The 20,543-nt window shown below is 42.2% G+C and overlaps 1 protein-coding gene across 5 annotated transcripts in view; it reads left to right on the top strand.

Annotated features, from left to right (window-relative positions):
- Window positions 1-20,543, top strand: part of PHACTR4 (phosphatase and actin regulator 4) — a 99,140-nt gene that overhangs the window by 54,259 nt on the left and 24,338 nt on the right. The window contains exon 1 of one of the 5 annotated variants that reach the window (XM_079985995.1): window positions 5,604-5,971. The exons of the other annotated variants lie outside the window; for them this stretch is intronic. Within the exon in view, the coding sequence (XP_079842121.1) occupies window positions 5,926-5,971 (46 nt within the window). The 5' untranslated portion in view covers window positions 5,604-5,925. Of the gene's footprint in view, window positions 1-5,603; window positions 5,972-20,543 lie in introns of those variants that run through there. 5 annotated transcript variants of the gene reach the window in all.

Genomic DNA, 20,543 nt, shown 5'->3' on the forward strand with positions numbered 1-20,543 from the left:
ATCACCACCTCGGGATCATTGGATCTGGACTGCTTTCGTAAACTAATACCCCATCTGTAGGGTATATCTATCAGTTATATAATATCTGTACAATCAGAATGAATTTCTGGAACTAAATCACTTTTTCTGTGCAGCCTGAGCAAGAGCAGTCACCATTAAGAAAAAGAAGTCAAAATAGGCCAATATATATGTGGACTATCTCTGGATCAAGTGACTTTCCTTCTTCAGTTCTCAAAGTTATTAACCTAGCCCAAGGTTGTCATCTCAAACTAGCCAGATGTTTAACTGGAAATCAATCACAGTCAGTTCATCATTTGAAAAATAAGATTTAGAGCCATCTTGCCCAAAAATGGCAACTATACATTCTGTTGTGGCAAATGCAACCTTGGCTTAAGGAGCCATTTGGAGCCTAGCTTATATATCTTGAGTTTCTAGCACTGGCTAGCCACATAAGAGTTTTGAGATACAACAGGGAAATAAGAGCCTTCAGCAATGGTGGGTTCAGACAGTAAAAACTGTTTTTTAAAGTCTCCCGGTTTTTCCTGTGAAATGTTGGAAGGCATATGTTTTTTGTGTTTTTCAAGGCTCTAATTTCCATAAGTGGTGGCAGCTTGGTGGTGTTTGCCTTCGCTTATCGTGCATGGCTTGGTATGTGTGAGTAATGTGGTCTTGTTTATTCTATAGGTATATCTTGATATGCACATTGTGAACTGGGGTATGAGAGCTAGTCACCTTGATATATGGAGGTCCCTGAGTTAGTTCTGCCACTGGACTTTGGCCATTGAATGTGTGCTGTAAAGATGGATATCTTAGTTAGACCCGGAGACCCTTAGAAGTAATTAATGCTTAATACAAACTTCCTTAAACCTTAAGATGCTTGCTTCTAGGAAAGTTGCTTTGTATACAAATAAAAGCCTAGTGAGACCAATGACTATAAATAGCTTGTCTTATTGACGGGTGGTTCAGAATAGTTGCAGATCAGCTATTGTGGCATTTATTTGGTACTGACTGTATGAATGACTTAACATTTCCTGAAATATGTATACCTCTGCTGAAGGCAATGATCAAGAACACTGTTACTGAGTAAAGGAGGTATTTTTAACCTACTTCCAAGTGGGATTTCAGGCCTAGAGGCAGAAGTGAGGATCCACAAAGGGCTGCTGGAGTATGGATCTGTGAACTGCCCCTATACCAGGGGTCAGCAACCTTTTTCAGCCATGGGTCAGTCTCATAGCTGTCAACTTACAGATTTGAAAATAAGGGACCAGCAGCCTCACCTGTTCCAGGCACTCCAGTCTTCCTGTCCTCCTGCAGTCTGGTCAAACTCATGCTGGTAGCTTTGAGAACACTGTCCAACCAACTTTGTAACCAGAGGTTCAACTGAATAGAATCTGAATCACATGCACCACAAAGCCTATGCAGCCTCATCTTAAGATGGCTCCCCGGCCTGGCTTTGCACTGCAAAGTTTGCAGCAGCATGTGCAACAAAATGGCGTCCAGCATTCAAAAAAACCCTCAACTTGCATTAACTAGCCACACACAAGGCATGCAAGCTCCACCCCCCAGTCGTTCTTACACTTCTTATTGGCTGAGCAACACAGCCAAGCAACACAGTTGGAACCTCCCTCCTCCCTGGCCGGCAGGGAGGGAGGGAGAGGAGCTGCTTCCTTGAAATTTAAGGGACATCATTTAAGGGACATTTAAGGGACATCCATCAATAAGGGACAGCAGCGGGACATGGCGCTGGAATAAGGGACTGTCCCTTCAAATAAGGGACACTTGACAGCTATGGTCGGTCTACCGTCCCTCAGACCATGTGGTGGACTGGACTATATTTTGAAAGAAAAAAAAACACGAATTCCTATGCCCCACAAATAACCCAGAGATGCATTTTAAATAAAAGCACACATTCTCTTCATGTAAAAACACCAGGCAGGTCCCACAAATAACCCAGAGATGCATTTTAAATACCGTATTTTTCACTTCATAAGACACACTTTTTTCCTTCCTTACCTCCTCTGAGGCTCGCTTTAAAGCAGCAAAGCGGACAGGAGCTGCCCGCTTTGCTGCTTTAAATAGTTTAGTACAACATTTGATTCAGAATCCCCCCCCCCCGTGTTTTCCTCCTCTAAAAACTATGTGCGTCTTATGATCAGGAGCATCTTATGGAGCAAAAAATATGGTAAAAGGACACATTCTACTCATGTAAAAACATGCTGATTCCCAGACCGTCCACTGTTCAGATCGAGAAGGCGATTGGGCCACATCTGGCCCCCGGCCCTTAGGTTGCCTACCCCTGCCCTACACCTTGGGTGTGTGAGGGTGAGAGAAAGAGAGAGAGCGCGCACCAGTCTCAAGAGACTCTCCTGACAACTTTTTTGAGGTAATTTCAGTGTTAGATGAAGACTCCCCCTCCCCCCACAAGGCTTATTTAAAAAATCTGATTGCTATCCCACTGATTTTCAATTTGGATTTAGATGTCCCTGTGCTGCAAATGTTTCTGCAGCAATTATTTTTATTATATTTTTAATATTGTTTGTTATATTTTTATATCTTTGTGAGCCTTCTAGAGAACTATGCTATTGGGCAGAAATGTAGATTAAGTGTATTAATCACATATAGGGAAGGAGTTTGTCTCCTAAGAGATGGAAGCACAATTGTGTTCAGTATAGCCTCTGGATAGTGTTCAAGGGCAGCCCAGTGACACAATAATGAAGTATTCCCAATATGCTCAAGAAAAGAAGGTTCTTTTTTTAATGAAGTAATTTATCTTGATGATGGCTTAAAGGTGAAACCCATCCTTTCCCTCCAGCTTTTGACAAGTGGCAACATTTTTCTTAACCTTATAACACCTTTTTTAAAAGGGAGATCTTAGTTCCTCATTTATTAGAAAACCACGCAGAGATCATGGAAAGCCCCTCAGTAAATCTATGCCACAGTACGGATTTGAACGCAGGTCTTCCCGCTGAAACTGGTTTTAATAAAATTTGCTGAAGGGCTTTGAAGATTGACTATCGCTGCAGAGAAAGCTGCTGTTGCTCTATTTACTTGTATTGACCACATTTAACCTTGCTGCTCTTATTGAAATAAATTTGCTTATCTTTGAAGTCTGAAGTTCAGCCTCATTATTTTAAGATACAATTTTTGAGGTGGTAATGGAAATTCTATCCTTCAGTTCTGCAGTTGTGGGAGACCACTCAATATTTCAGTGATTCCTAATGTATGAGACTGTCTTTCCTAATTGTTGGCCCCTGTCTGTCTCAAGAGACAATGGAGTGCGACTCTGGGGGTGAAATCAAACCGCTGCGTTAGCAGCACCAAAGTGACCTCCCCAAGGTGCAAGCCCAGGCAGTGTATATGGAGGTCCTGGGCTGTACAGACAACAAGACCCTCATCTCAGCCATGCTGATGTGGTCCAAAGGAAAGCAGAGCAATATGTTTGGCACCAATTTGGCTGCAGGAGTTGCTGGAAGGAGGCATACAAGCTGCCATCCAACCATCTTAGGGACTCCACTCCAAATTTGTGTAGGGTTTACTTCTTAGCCCTTTCTTCCCCCATAGATAACCCTGCAAGGTAGTGGAGGGTTAGGATCAGAGTTTTCTTTCTCCTAGATGGGCTACTTTCCCAGGTTGACAAGCACCAGCTGCCTCTCTTCCCTCTACAGCACATGCAGAAGCTGCCTTCTTGACTGTTGGACCCACTATTGATCTTGTCTGCTCAATCTGCCAGAGCATGTTTTCTCATGCTAATTTCACATACTAACTCACTGAGGGTTTGAGACCCATTGGCTACCTTCACCTGGTTTAGCCTGCTAGTCGAAGCTGTTTCCGAGGTGTGGCCGCTGTCACATGCTGATAGGAGCCACAGGTGAGAGCTAACTGCAGGGTGGGGACCAAAGGTGGGCAAACTACCCCAGAAGGAGCATGGTGTGTCCCCCACTATAGAGGTACTATCCCTCCCCTAACACCCCATACATTCCCTAATGAGGCTTTGACATCTGACTGGGTTAGCTTCTCTTTGGCCTATTGAAACACTGGGCCAGGAGAAGTGTAATATCTGACTTCAATCAAGGTTGCTTCAGATATCAGCAAAATGCAGAGTCTTCATTTCCATTGTGAATGCTCAAAAGGCATTAACATGACTGAAAAGGTGTGGTAAATGTGTCCCAAAGAGCAGCAATTAGCACAGGCTCCTAGGGCATGTTTACTAAGTGTTTTGAGACACATGAATGCCCTTCAGACATTAACCAAAATATAGTCAAGTTAGCTACTGTAGAAATGGGGGGTTCATTATTGCTTTTGTGTGCAAACCAGCCATTTGCCAGGGCAACACAGGAAGTTGTGAACCATTTGTTAGGTTGGAAATCTCAACTGGAAGGAAAAGCAAGCTCAACAACTGCAGTAAGCGTTGAAGCCAGAGGAGTGGGATTCCCCCTGCTCCCCCACCCCAATATTTCTCTTCCACACTAACTTTCTGTCTTATGCCTAACTTGCCACAATCCATGAAAACAAATGCCATCTCCTTAGGAAGGACCACTTTAAATTGAAAGTTTGTACACTGGCAGATGCATGCACAGGGCTTATATCAGTGTTTCATAATGGTGGGAATTAAATTATTGGCAGATCATGGACACATACAGATGGAAAAAGTGATGTTATCTACGAAGGAGATATATGGAAACCATCTGGACAGTGGAGGAACGGGAAATCCACACAGGATTATTACACTTGCTATCGGCTTAAGGAGACTAACAGAAGAGATCGTAAAGGAAAAAGAGAAATTATACGAACAAGATATGATGTGGTAACACCAAGATAAGACTGGATAGAATTATGAACTTTGTTTGGACTGATTGGGACTGATTTGGACATTAACGCAGTAATAAGAAGATGATCTGAATTCCCCTTTGGATCTTGAAGTATGGGTTCCCCCAACAAAATTTAAAAATTTGGCTTTGTAATTCGGAATTTATATGATGTGATTTAATTTGATGTGATTGGCCAGTTAATAAAAATTATTTTTTTAAAAAAAAGAACAAAACTATCCCTTTGGTTAGCCCAATTAATTGTTTGCACATTTTGCAAGCTTTATGAGTCCCATAGGAGGCACACACAATTGATATACTGTATTAGCAAAGTCACTGTCACCCTCAGCTCACATTTCCTTTTCATGCAGAGCACAGTGCCCCACGTCCATGCTGGTACAGAAGAAATTAAGCACACCTACACCCAATAAAACCCCAGCTTTCTTGTTTGTTTGTTTGTTTGTTTGTTTGTTTGTTTGTTTGTTTGTTTGTTTATTCTGCAGAGTCAAACCAACACAGAGCACCTTATAAGAGCCTTATTTTGGATCTGTGTCTACTGGTCTTCTAATCTGCCCTCAACGGGGCTGGGGAAGCTCAGGTTTCTTCCCCGAATAGCAAAACAGTGGCAATTAGGTAGTGGGGCTGTTTTTGTAAAAGCTGTTCTGCCTTTGAAGTCTCTTTTGAGCTCTCTTGATCCTTCCTCCACTCCCTTACAGCATTTAAACTCCTGCTTTTTAAAGAGCAAGGGGTGTTGATTTATTTGGCTTCTGGGGTTGGAAGACTCCGCCCCCCTTCCTGAGATCCAGCCCTAAACAGAGTTCGCACTGTGGAATGACAGGCATTCCTCCTTGAAAGGAGCTGGCATGGGAGCTTATTTATGAGAATCGTGAAGTGTCCGGCCCAGGGGTACAGGAAATACAGGAGGGGTTTGTGCTTCGACCTACACCCCGGCCGTTTCCTGAGTTCTGGCTGTTGTTGTTCTGCTCCCTGGACTCCAGACAATTCCGTCGCTCTCACCCTGTGGAGTTGGCTTGTCATCTTCCGAAGGCTAATGTCTGCTTCCAGAATAGACTCTCTTTTCTTTCTCTTCCTTCCCTGAGCTACCTCGAAGACTCTCATAATGGGGCAGACACGCTACTCAAGACCGGTAAATCCAGCTCCCTCAGGTGAGTAATGGAGGGTCTAGCTGCGGCTGTAGGCAGGGCGAGAGTTGCAGGTGAAGCATGTTCAAAAAAGAATGTGAGGATTGTGTAACCTGCACTCAGCTCAGAGGGGCTTCCAGTTCTCAACAAGTGACAAAAAGGGATTGTTTTCTTAATCCAGAAAAATAATATTATTTATTAAAGGCCTTTGGGTTGGAATACACTTTGCTGTTTAACTTGCTGCTCTGTGGGCGGCGGTGGGGGTTGTAGTTTCTGTGCCACATTGTTAAGAACCAGTCCTTTTGATCTCGCTTTTTCCTGCCAAAATGGTCAGATGATGGGAAAAGCTGACTTTAAAGAGTTCAGCAGCAAGCATAGCAACATGTTGTGCGTTGGGCTGGAATTAAGCGTTTCATACTAAGGTTCAGGTGTTGAATTATCTTTTTACCTCTCTGATATGACTGATCTTTAGTTGGATATTTTAATCTCTGCTGGCTCTAAATTGCATCTGTGATCTGATGTTCTGGAAGTACAAGAGTTTATTTGGGGGAGGGCTGCGGTGAAGTAAAACACATTACCATTTAGAGAAGCCCCCCCTCCCCCTGCTGGTAAGACCATTTAAAGTCCAGAGTCTAAGATTACCTAACTTTGCCAAAGGGGCTGAGGAGGAGAATGCATTTGAATGAAAAACTTCCAGCCAGTAATGTCCAGTGGAAGCAGAGTGAGTTTTTGATTTGGGGATTTTTTTTGTTTCAAGATCTCCCATGTGGCTTATCACTATTCTTCCAGTGGGGTGGCATCAGTTGTCGTCTTTTCCCACTCCTACTTAGAGCTGGCAACTTCAGATCCCATTTGTAACGCTCCCCAGATGGCGTGGTGGGCCTCACCCTGTTGCCTGGCATTCCCTGCTATAAGGGCTGGATAAGGGAGCTTGGCAGTTGAGGCTTTCTGTATATCTACCACAAACATTTACATAGTAACCCAAGCCAAATTACTAGTTTTTCCTTAAACTGACCCTGCAAATATTTTACAGATGGTTTTAGTTGAGGTGACGACTGATTCAGATGGTTTGTGGACTTTAAATATATTTTCTAGATTGACTTGTATGAGTTACATGGCTTCTGTTGTAGGCTAGCTTTCTGTGTGATTCATCTGATTTTTAAGACGCTTTTTTGTGGGGGCAGGCGGAAGGACGTACTGCATCAGGAGGAGCCACCATGGTGTGTGTGTTCCTGATGTTATTAGACTCCGGCCAGTTGTTAGGGGTGATGAGAGTTATAGCAACATCTGGGAAGTACCATATTGGCTATCTGTGCCATAGCCCCTAGCATGCTATATTTAGTATTAATTTATTTATTTGTAAGCACCTTATTTGTATTTTCATTGGCTGTTTGGGGGGGGGTACATTGGTAGTTAAAGAGGAGTATTTTGCCTTTTAAAGGCTAGTAGGTGTATTTTGCCTTTTGTGGACTGAAGCCCACTTCCTCAGAGGCAGCTGATAAAGTGGACTCTAGTTCCTGAAAGCTTAAGGTGCAATAAAACTGTTAGTGCCACAATATTTGTGTGTGTGCCATGCTTTTGCTATAGCTAAGGGTACCTCCAGACTGCTACCAATGTATTGTGGGAGGTATTCAAGCATATACCAGAACTTTAGGTTTGCATAGTTAGTGGATTAAAGGACTTAACTGTGTGGCTAGCTCCATTGGTTAGAGTGTGGTGCTGATAATGCCAAGCTTTCAGGTTTGATTCTCATATGGGATAGCTGCATATTCCTGCATTGCAGGGGGTTGAACTAGCTGATCCTCAGGGTCCCTTCCAGCTCTACCATTCTATGACTGCTTTGCTCCAGCACACCACTTTAAAAAAAGAATTGGGCTTTTAGCAATATAGAAGGTGGCAGGGAAATGTGTTTGGTAAACAAATAATGGGAAAACACTACTGCAGGCAAATTGGGATGAATTTTCATTGTCATATAACCACCCCACAAACAAATCAGAATGAATACTCTGTAAAGGCCAAATGTAATCTAACCCCCCACATAATGTTTGTAAATAAAAATAAATCGGAACAAATGCTTGATAAATATGTCACCTGGAGGAATTCTAACATGTGAGAAGAGTGACTAGTGGGGTGCCACAGGGTTCTGTCTTGGGCCCGGTCTTATTCAACATCTTTATCAACGACTTGGATGATGGACTCAAGGGCATCCTGATCAAATTTGCAGATGACACCAAACTGGGAGGGGTGGCTAACACCCCAGAGGACAGGATCACACTTCAAAACAACCTTGACAGATTAGAGAACTGGGCCAAAACAAACAAGATGAATTTTAACAGGGAGAAATGTAAAGTATTGCACTTGGGCAAAAAAAATGAGAGGCACAAATACAAGATGGGGGACACCTGGCTTGAGAGCAGTACATGTGAAAAGGATCTAGGAGTCTTGGTTGACCACAAACTTGACATGAGCCAACAGTGTGACGCTGCAGCTAAAAAAGCCAGTGCAATTCTGGGCTGCATCAATAGGAGTATAGCATCTAGATCAAGGGAAGTAATAGTGCCACTGTATTCTGCTCTGGTCAGACCTCACCTGGAGTACTGTGTCCAGTTCTGGGCACCACAGTTCAAGAAGGACACTGACAAACTGGAACATGTCCAGAGGAGGGCAACCAAAATGGTCAAAGGCCTGGAAACGATGCCTTATGAGGAACGGCTAAGGGAGCTGGGCATGTTTAGCCTGGAGAAGAGGAGGTTAAGGGGTGATATGATAGCCATGTTCAAATATATAAAAGGATGTCACATAGAAGAGGGAGAAAGGTTGTTTTCTGCTGCTCCAGAGAAGCGGACACGGAGCAATGGATCCAAACTACAAGAAAGAAGATTCCACCTAAACATTAGGAAGAACTTCCTGACAGTAAGAGCTGTTCGACAGTGGAATTTGCTGCCAAGGAGTGTGGTGGAGTCTCCTTCTTTGGAGGTCTTTAAGTAGAGGCTTGACAACCATATGTCAGGAGTGCTCTGATGGTGTTTCCTGCTTGGCAGGGGGTTGGACTTGATGGCCCTTGTGGTCTCTTCCAACTCTATGATTCTGTGATTCTATGTCTACTGTGGCACACAAATAGTTATATCTGCTTGTGCTTTCACAAGTAATTAGAAAACATTTTTGTCCCTAATGCAGCCTGTGTATGTGGCCTTTGTGGATAGTATTGACTGACTCTATAATGATGGAAACAACCATTTTTAAATCAGTTGTTAATACCTTGGAAAAGTGCTATTTAATCTGCAAAGATCTGCCAGATACATACACTTTTATTATTTTCATTTTTAGCCATGGAAGCAACATAATAGGCCCTTTCCCTTTGATGGGAGTGGGGATGAACTTCCCCACACTCAGATCATGATAGTTGTATAAACATTTGAGCAAACATAATGTGAGGCAGTCCAGTTTTCAGGTAAGAGATTCATCCTTGACTTGTTCTTAGGTTCCCTGTGAAAAGAAGTGCCATCCAAACTGATTCTCATGTTTGAGCTTGAACTTCAGAGTATAATTAAGCAGCTGTGGAAACAAGTGATTTCCTTTTCCTACTAGGCTGCAATGCTCACAAAGCATTATGAAATAAGAATGTTAACTGCCTGTGATGTATTTGTCTGCCAGAATTTTGGTATAACTTCTGTATAGCCATTTAAAGGACATATAATTACATCTTATCTGACTTAAAGTTGATCGTTTGTGAAATGGTGTGAGCAGTGTTGGAAAAGTTGGGTATTGCCCAGGGGTGGAGAAGCTGTTGCCCTGCAGAAGTTGTTGGACTTCCAACTCCATCTGGGATGGCAACTGTCAGGGACAGTAATGGGCGGTGGAAATTTTTCCACTGCTTTGTTTTTCCGTGGGGATTTTTTTCTTTCATAAGTTCTTTAGTAACAATGAATGAATGCCAATTGCAAATTCATTATTAGGCAATCTTGACAGTTTCAAACTGTTTTAACTTGTTTGCTAAGTACAAGTAAAATAAACATGCTAAATTAGACCACTCTTTAGGGCATTAGACAAATTCCCAGTAATAATCCAGTAATTTGCATAGGTTTCCAATTCGAATTTTTCCAGAAGACCCACCTCACTAGTCAGGGATGACAGAAACCATAGCCCAACAATGTCCGCAGGTTCCCAACCTCTGGTATAGGCAAATAATTATGACAAATTCTTTAAAATATTATTTTGCTGTCAAGAAACAAGGAAGTATTCAGATGGTACATGTAGATGGCAAGACATGTCTAAAATGGGAGCAGTGTTCCCTGTGAATCATTCAGATGCCTGAATGAAGTAGGTGTCTCAAAACTGACTGCTACTCTTAATCATATGGGAGTTGCAGTTTCTGAATGAGAAATATGACTTTTGGCAGAAGGTATGTCGAGGGCATGTGAAAAGGCTTCCTTAATGAAAGAGCAAAAATGGAAATACCACTGCCTTTATATTACTACATCAGTACAGTACAAAAGGCTTGCATGGGGAAGGCCATAGCTCAGTGGTGGAGCATCTGCTTTGCATGCAGAAGGTCCCAAATTCAGTCCCTAGCATCTCTAGGTAGGGCTGGGAATACCCCCTGCCTGAAACTCTGGAGAGCTACTGCCTGTCAGTGCGGAGAATGCTGACCTAGATGGACCAGTGTTCTCCCCCCCCCTTTTTTTTTTAGATGGACTAGTGTTCTGACTCAGTATAAGGCAGCTTCCAATGTTCCTAGATTTTATTGCACTGTTGGTTGGTATGAGTAAGACCTCTTTTGCTGCATTTTAGGGTGCAAAGTGTGTGCTATTTTGTACTGACCTCAGAAGAATTGTTGCTGGCTTCAGGTGAGAGCAAATGCAAAGGTGAAGTGTCGTTGAGTTGTATTTGTCCCTATTCCAAGGCCTACTGGCTTACTGTGCTGCATAACAGGTTTTCACTGATGTGTCTGTCATCATGGGGTTTTCTTGGCTTGGTGACATTAGCCGCATGATGACTGTGTTGGTGTTATGTCCAAAGTTGGCACCTGCTGCTGGTGCAATGCAATATGCTAATTTTACACCTAATTTTGTGGTCTTGGTATTGGGCCTGAAAGAAATACACTTGCTATGGAGCAAGTGTGCTTCATACTTTTACCAAAGTATATAGCTTTGCACTTGTAATCTTTTTCTTTTTTCATCACTTGGGGACATACGACTTGTCATATAAAGTAGAGCCCTGTGGCTTAATAAATACTATATGAATTATTGTGGCATACATTTACAAGGGCTAGAGCTTATTGCATCAGATGCAAGAAGTGCTGCCTTCACCTGAATTATGAGTGCATACACACATCTGTTTGCATATCTATATTTGTATGTTTAATTTATTTGCTGATGTTAATGTATTGGATGAAGTGAACACATAGCCACAAAAGCTTGTGCCTCATAAAAACTGGTAGTTTCTAAGGTGCCATGGGACTCCTTCCTGTGTTTGTTGTAACTAACCTTGCTACCCTTCTGGAATGTATAACACAAGAAAGCTTTAAAAAGGAGGAGGAGATAAAATAGTGATAGAACCAGACAGCCCATGCTCACAAAGTCTTTGAATGGTGAAGGGATACGAGCATCTCAACTGCATCAGTCCCTGTCATCCAGCCATTCATAACATCCTTAAAAATAAGAGTGAGCCAGTTTCTTTGACCACATGTGGTGCTTTGATTCATTAGGGTTACTGCATTTAACTGTTGTTGTTCCATTCCCCTCTACTTGCGGTTGAATGCAGTCACTACACACCTGTGCCAACCCATTGTGTGTTTCCAATGAATTGCCTCTTTAGAACCACTATTCAGTGGAATATCAATGTTCCCATTGCCTTTTTGCCTAGTACTATAATTGAATATTGTAATTTGAAGCAACTTGTCAATAGAAAAATGTGCCTTGGTGTGAAAGCTGTGGGTGTTCACATAAGTTTCAGCTTCTTGTTTAATAAAATATATGAAGGTGTTTAAGACACATTATTTTATTATGTTTATTATATCTTCCATCACTAAGGTCAAGGGGTTCTCAGGCAGCTTGCCATCTGAGCACTGATCAGACTCAGACTTGTTTCGATTCAGCAAGATGGGTGTACCGTGTGTTATCTGACTGTGCAGCTTAGAAACAATTAAAATAAATCTCTCTCTCGTATTAAGACCGAATATACCATGGTAGTGCCTTATATTATATAGAACTCTAAAAATAATTCATCTTGATCAACTGATATGGCTTCTGCAAATGGTGATACACCGTCCTTCGATAAAACATATTTTGGTGTGTGGGTATTTGCAGTACTCTAAATTTATCTTCCTGTCAGCTATCAAACGTGTTGCTGCTGCTCCCTTTAATAGCAAATTCAGGTAGTGGGTGGTGTCAGGAGTGGAGCCAAAAACAGGACCACTGAGGGAACATTAACTAAGGTCTGTGGAAGTACTCCCCAAATCCACAACTTCTTTTAAAATCAAAGCCAAGTGGGCAACCCGTCCACCAAAACATCATCTTGGGCACTGAGCATACTCAGCAACCATGGAATGTTGAGGGTCAGTTGGAAGAGAGAACAGGAAACTATGCTTATGGTGCAATCTGGGTGACACTAAGGCTACCTGGTACCTTGCACTGGAGTACACCTATGTGGAAAATGAGGATATACTGCAACATTTTGTTGCAGGTCCTGCTAGGTTCTTCTTTACACATACAGTGGTACCTCGGGTTACATACGCTTCAGGTTACATACGCTTCAGGTTACAGACTCCACTAACCGAGAAATAGTGCTTCAGGTTAAGAGCTTTGCTTCAGGATGAGAACAGAAATCGTGCTCCGGCGGTGCGGCAGCAGTGGGAGGCCCCATTAGCTAAAGTGGTGCTTCAGGTTAAGAACAGTTTCAGGTTAAGAACGGACCTCCGGAATGAATTAAGTACTTAACCCGAGGTACCACTGTATAATGCTGAAACAGTGTTGTGTCAAACGTCTTTCGCTGTAGGTGAAGCTTCGTCTCCCAAATCCAGCAATTGCTATTCAGTGAGCCATGCTTATGAAAATCACTCCTTGGTTTAGATTTATTGGTGTTTTATTGGTGTTTTTATTGATGTTTTTACTGGTTTGATTATAATCTTGTATGTTGTATACCACTGTGTTGTACTTTTATGAAAGTGGATTATAAATACTTCAACAAATAAATAAATCTGTGTTCAGAATATGTACCAACATAGGAAAATGTTTGATTTGCTGTATGAAATTGTTTGGGATTAAAAGATGGTCATGAATTTATAAATGTACACTTACTTAGATTGTCTGCTCTGGTAACCTTGTTGCCAAATGTACTTAAAAGTTCACATATACTGGGAATCACAGGCACAATAGAACCATAAAAAAAAAGTATGATATGATCCAGATTATGATATTCTACTCACCTTTCTCAGAATCTGTGCAGTGCAAAAGCTTGAATATTCCAATGCAAGGAGACATTGGTCTGATATAAGAACTGCTTTGTATCTTTATTCCTTGGGACCAAATTTATAGCAAGATTATGAATATTAATAATAATAATAAATATTTATACCCCGCTCTCCCCGGCCAGAGCCGGGCTCAGGGCAGCTAACACCAGTAAAATTACAATAAAAACGTAATAAGAAAAGAAAAGAAAAATTAAAATACAGGTTAAAATGCAATTTAAAATGCAGCCTCATTTTAAAATTAGCCCATAGATCAAAACCATAAGGGGAGGGAAATAAAAGGGTCAGACTGAGTCCAAACAAAGACCAGACGGAACAGCTCTGTCTTGCAGGCCCTGCGGAAAGATGTCAAGTCCCGCAGGGCCCTAGTCTCTTGTGGCAGAGCGTTCCACCAAGTCGGGGCCAGTACTGAAAAGGCCCTGGCCCTAGTTGACAAATCTAACCACCTTCCGATCTGGGACCTCCAAAATGTTGTCATTTGTGCACCTTAAGGTCCTCCGCGGGGCATACCAGGAGAGGCGGTCCCGTAGGTAAGTGGGTCCTAGGCCACAGTTATTTATTCTGCTTGACTTTTAAACATCTGTTTTATTTGGGTTTCCCTCCTACCTTGCACAAATAATTTTTGTGGCACAAACGTCAAATAGCTGAATTGGCATCAGAATTAATTGCTAGGGCGATTGAACTGGGTATTTTCATATACTTTGGACACTAGAGTTAAGGTATAAATCCCCATCCAACATTGAATCTCACTGTATCTTGGGCTAGTCACATACTCTCAGCCTGACCTACCTCACAAGGTGCGGTTGTGAAGATCAAATGGAGGAGGGCAATGTACGTGAGCTCCTTGAAGGAAAGGCATTATATAAATATAAGAATTTCTTAAAAGGTGGAAATTTTCCTCAGGTGATTGATCTGGTATTGTAGTGCTCATCTGTTGTAGTACATGTGTTATAGTTGTAATGTTGTGGATATGTGTCTTCCAAGAGTTTTAAATGTTTTATACTGTTTTCCTGGAATATGTTTTGATTTGTGAACCACTTTGATTAGTGTTTGCATTTGTGGTTTTTATTTTGCTCAACACGAGAATAAATTCATACATTGAGAGGCCGCCTTCGACTGAGTGAGACAGCTGGCCTACCTAGGTTGGTGATGTCTACACAGCAACTCTCTTGAATCTCAGACAAAGGTCTTTCCCACCACTTGCTACCTGAGATCCTTTAGAGATGGAAGTGCAAAGAACTGAACCTGGGCCCATCGGCAGGGAAAGCTGAGCTGCAGCCCTACCCATTTCTCAGTTCCACCTGTTGTGTCTTCCGGAAGGCACTGATGTGTCTATTTTTCCCAACTTCATGACTCAGACGTGAAGTTGGTATGTGCTCTCTGAAGCTCTTTCTTACGCAACAAAGATTGATCTGCACCAAGAGGGGCTTTTATGCAAGCCTTTCTGTTTTTTTATTTTATTTTTTTAAGAGCAAATCTGGACATGAAATGCCAGTGTGCAGTTGTTTCCTTGGGTTGCCACGTGCCTCATCTCTGCTCTTGCCGAGATCCAGATTTGTTCCAGGGGGAATCCAAGGGAACACACGCCCCATCACCTCAGTGCATAAGCCATCTCTGAGTAATGCAGTTACCTGAAATGCCTCACTCCTAAAGAATACTGGGAGCAGCTGATTCACCCACTAATTAATCATACAGAACAAACAGAAGACACTGCTGCTTCATAAGGGGGATCTTTTAGTGGCGCTGTGGGTTAAAGCCTCAGCGCCTAGGGCTTGCCGATTGAAAGGTCGGCGGTTCGAATCCCTGCGGCAGGGTGCGCTCCCGCTGCTCGGTCCCAGCGCCTGCCAACCTAGCAGTTCGAAAGCACCTCTGGGTGCAAGTAGATAAATAGGGACCGCTTACCAGCGGGAAGGTAAACGGCGTTTCCGTGAGCGGCTCTGGCTCGCCAGAGCAGCGATGTCACGCTGGCCACGTGACCCGGAAGTGTCTCCGGACAGCGCTGGCCCCTGGCCTCTTAAGTGAGATGGGCGCACAACCCCAGAGTCTGTCAAGACTGGCCCGTACGGGCAGGGGTACCTTTACCTTTACCTTTACCTTTACTGTTTGTGTCAGTGGTATCCCACTCATCCCAGCAGCTCTTCTGAAAGCACCTCATGCCCCTGAACTGTTTCCTTTTCTTCCTCTTCCCTCCTTGTCCCCCTTTCCTATTGTGTCATGCTGTTAGATTATATGCCTGTGGGCAGGGACTGTCTTGCTACAAATGGTTGTACGTAAACCACTCTGGGAGCATTTGTGACTGTAGACATGCTCTAAATAAATGAATAAGTGGAAGTGAATATTAATAAACTCTTAAAGGCCAAAAGAGACGTGGTGTGGGTAGGAGGTCCATGAACTGTTTTGACTTCTTTTTTACTTAATCAGCTGTGTGCTGCAATGGTGGTGATGGATTAGAACAGGCAGTAATCTTTTACCTACATTCTCCCCCTCCCCCAATCCTGCTGTTATTAATCCTAGTGATGGAAAAGACAACCTGTATCATATCTGTGTTATTTTTCTCTAGCTGGGTAATAACTTGGAGGGGGTGGGAAATCAAAACCCCAGATCTCCCAAGTCACATCTGTTTTCACTCTGAGCTATAAGAATAGCATCTAGAAGTTTTTATTAGACTTCATTGGGCATTTTAGCATAATTCTGTGTCAGTCTTGTTTAAGATGATGGAAAACTGTTCTTAATTATAAACTAGCCAGAATAAAGGGCAAACTATTGTATGCCTTAGGTTAAGTGGTGGTTTGGCCATGCATTTATCTTTTTATTTTAAATTGTAGCCATGCTGTTGTTGTTTTTCGCTTCTTACATGTTATTTGTCAGTGTCTCTGAATGTTACAAGCCCAAGAGTAAAAAGCAGAATTGTTAAACTGATTGTGCATTCTAAGCAATTCAGGCATTGTATTGAATTTCAGCTGTGATAAACACAAAAGCAGGCTTAATTGTGACACGTAAACTGCCTAATTGATCATTTTGTTTAGTGCTCTATCTTGACATCCAGAGGGTTTTGCAAAAGGGGGAAAAAGAAACCCTCCTAACTTTTTATATAAAAGTGAAGAAGTGACAGGTGGGTCAACTTTGCATGCCACCCATTAATTAGAGGATCAGAAAACTTATTTTAAGGAGGGAACATAGCTAGTTTTGCTCCAGAACGTCCTATCAAATCCTGGGTTTCAAAAAGTACTTGAAGTGCATCCCAAATATATTTTGAGGTCAACTTTGCTGGTCTTCTGTCACAACATAGGTGTTTGCTGTTTTGCATGGCACCATTACTGGCCATGAATAGGCTTGGAAATGTTTGCTCACCATTTCTTGCCAGACAAAAGTTCAGAATGCTCCAATGAGCATTGTGAATACACTTCTTGGCAATTGAATGTTTCTGACTGCTGGCAGGCATCTCCCTGATGCAGAATGAATTTTTCTTTCCTTCCTTTCTTCTGGTAGTACCCTTCCTTCTTCCCTTATATGTGGAAAGAAGCAGGCTTTGCACAGAGGACTTAGTTGATCCATGTTTGGATCCAGGTTGTCAGCATCTGCATTACAGATTAATGTTATAGGTCACAGCAGAAGGAGGGGAGACAGTGCATCTTGGAAGTGCTTCTGTTTCTCTGATCACCTCCTTGCCATTCCTGCCTGCACATTTTAATGAAGTTAATGGCATTCATTTAGCTAGACAAAGGAATCTGATGAATTGTTCTTCTCTGAGTAAAATGTGATGTGGAAATCATGCTTTCCTTGCTCAGTCTTCTTTTTCTGGAATGTTTTATTGTCCTTTATCTAGTATCCTGTTGGTTTGAGCTTCCCTAGTATATGCCACAAAGATGATAGACATCCTATACAGGGTGTGTGAGTGAGTGAGTGAGTGAGTGAGTGAGAGAGAGAGAGAGAGAGAGAGAGGAGCAAATGTATTTACAGTGGTACCTCGGGTTAAGTATTTAATTTGTTCTGGAGGTCCGTTCTTAACCCGAAACTGTTCTTAACCTGAAGACCATTTTAGCTAATGGGGCCTCCTGCTGCCACCGCGCCGCCGGAGCACAATTTCTGTTCTCATCCTGAAGCAAAGTTCTTAACCCAAGGTACTATTTCTGGGTTAGCGGAGTCTGTAACCTGAAGTGTATGTAACCTGAGGTACCACTGTATTTCTAAAGTGGTTTTCCTTATGGTTTTTATGGTTTTCAGTGTGCCATGCTGCTGTTCTTGTAAAAATGCTTTGTGAGTAACACTGAGAGAGGAGGATTTAGTCAAGGAAATTAAGTGAGGTTTAAATGGGGATTGGAAGCTTGATTTTATAATGTTCAAACCCTATCCACTGCATTCTACTTTCACTGCATCACAAACCACTGTATAGTCACTTGAACAAGCTGGAAGGATTGGTGTAACACCACTTTATGGTGTCCAACACCTGTTGATTGTCTGAATATTTTATAGTATGCAAAGTGTGACAATATGATGAAATAGTGCTGCTATTATCTTTCTAGGGTTTTGCGCCCATAGGGTATAATGTTTGCTCTGAGCTCCTAAACTAGGGGACTCGTGACATTTGGACTCCTATAGTATCCTGATTTATTTATTGGGAACGGATACCTTTTTCACTTTTAAGTAAAATGAAACTTCACAACATTAAAGCTAAATCGCCCAAAAAATGTAGTGGCTGAAATAGTACAATAGGAAAGACTTCCCCTCCTCCTGTTTTTGGTGGGTAATATTTCAAAGGCTAGCCTTGCTCTTTGATTATGTCTGCTGATTATTGTTTGGTTGGCCCCTTTCTTTCCCCCTCTCTTTTAATTGTTTCTTTTTCATTCTGTGTTAGGAGTGGCAAACGTGTTCTTTGGGTGGGGGACTCATCTGGACATGAAGCCAGTATTTATACCCCACACCAAAGACCTCACCAAAATTTGTGGCTGCAAAAATAACATACAATATAGAGCAGGGGTTTTCAACCTGGTCCCTACCTCCCACTAGTGGGCGTTTCAGGATTCTAGGTGGGTGGTAGGGGGTTCTAAGGCATCCTTCCATCGAGCACTGGTGGGCGGTAAGGAAATTTTACCATCAAGAAAGATGCATTAGTGGGCGGTAGGTATAAAAAGGTTAACTACCCCTGATATAGAGTATACATCATGCTGGGGTGGGTGGAGAGGTTTAAACCAGTTAGCCAGCCCAGTGTCTTGATGGGTATGTAAAGTGCCCCTCTTCATTCAATTGATTGATCATCTGATGAGTGGAGAAGAGGTGAGAACAACCCCCACCTCAGCTGGTTTGCATGGGTGGGGCTGTATACCTGTGTGTGAGAGAGCAAGAGTGTGTGGTAAACATACACACCACTGGCAAGAAGCCCCCTACAGGATTGGCCCAAGAGTGAGTACGGCCTTATGGCCACAAAAGGTTAGCTGCCCCTGTTAACGTTTTAACTGATTATATTTTAACCATTGGTAGCTGTTTTGGAAGTTTTTCCAACTGGAAAAAAGTAGGATCAAAGTGTGCTTGAAATGTAATAATAATTAAAAAAGGGACACAGAGGCAGGAGCAGCTATTGGTGAACCTGAGGTCTATGAAACGGGCACCTGCTTGCCAGTGGAGGCATTTATGCAGCTAGCCTTGCCATCAGTTGATCCGTGTTTTCAGGAGCTTCCCCATTCCCATCCATCCGCCCCATTCTGCAGTTGGGCAATCAAACCAAGGTTGCAGAAAACATAAATATTCTGCATGAGTAGCTAATCTATCTGGGCTCAGGATTCATATCCAAGTCCTGTTTGTTTTGCTGTACTCATTTGGGTGCTTCAAATTGCAGAACACTTTCCCCACAAGTCAACTCTCCCCTCCTGAGCTCTTTTCCTTTTTGAAAATGTTTGGAAAATGCCAGAACAGTAGGTGGAGTAGGAGGCGATTATTGTGTTGCTTTCCTGAGATTGTTACTCTTGGCCCAGGATATCAGCACCTTCTTTCTTTTTTTAATAGGAAGGAAAAAACCAAATAGTGTAACTTTAATGATAAAGTAGATAATTTTGGCTGGTTTGATGCAAAGATCGTCCTGCAAAGCAGTACAACAGAAAGTATTTTTGTTTGTGAACCATAGGTCACATAATGGATTTCTGAACACATTTCTACCTTCTCTTGCACACACATATTGGACTTTGCATATCTACTGTTTTCCTTGCTGCTCTTGTTTGACAATGCCTGGCTGTGTGAAGGTTTCAGAGTCATCTTGTCTGGCTTTGTATCTCTGTTTCTCCCTTCCACTTACATTATGACTGTGAACACACCATACATTTGAAGCATGTTCAAAGTACACCCTCACCAGAAGAATCTTGGAGACTAGCTTGCCCCTCATGGAACTACAGTTCCCAGAACCCTTAACAAACTACATTTCCCAGGGTTCTTTAAATGTGATTTGAAATGTATGGCGTCTATGTAGCCTGTATTTCTGCTAGTCGGTCAGTTGGAGGATTGGCTTTGAGGATGGAAAGATGGAATCTGCAAATGATTTATTTATTTAGAACATTTCTTTTAAGGCAAGGCAGCTTACGTAAAATACAGTGCCATAACTGGGAACACTTCCTAGTGAAATCAAACAGGCACCTACAGTTATAATGTTTCCTTACCTGCTGAAAAAGTTTTTGCTTTTCCCAAGTGTTGCTAGCTTTGTTCTGTATGTAATGATTTTACACCATTATGATGTTTTTATGATTTTACGGTACACCGCCATGATTCTTTCCTTTCCTTGGCAGTTTATAAATGTCCTTATAAAATAAATAAATGAAATAAAATAAATATTTTGTTTTAAAAGACGTTTGAAGACAAGAGCTGACCATTATGAATTAACCAATGCAAAATAGTTTTAGATCTGCAGCACTAGAAAACCTTTAAGAGAAAGCAGCTGAGCTAAGTGGATTTGCCTACAAAGATGGGTTCGTATGCAAGTCATTCTTTGTATGCAGTAGGTCTCTGACATCTCCACTTAAAAAGCTCAAGTAGCCAGTGATGCAAAAGACCTCTTTCTGTCTCAGATCCTAGAGAGCTGCTGCCAGATCATAGTGGTCTGGATGGACAAATAGTCTGACCTGGTATAAGGCATCTTCCTAACGC

Source organism: Podarcis cretensis (assembly GCF_951804945.1).
Source record: "Podarcis cretensis genome assembly, chromosome: 8".
NCBI lineage: Eukaryota > Metazoa > Chordata > Lepidosauria > Squamata > Lacertidae > Podarcis > Podarcis cretensis.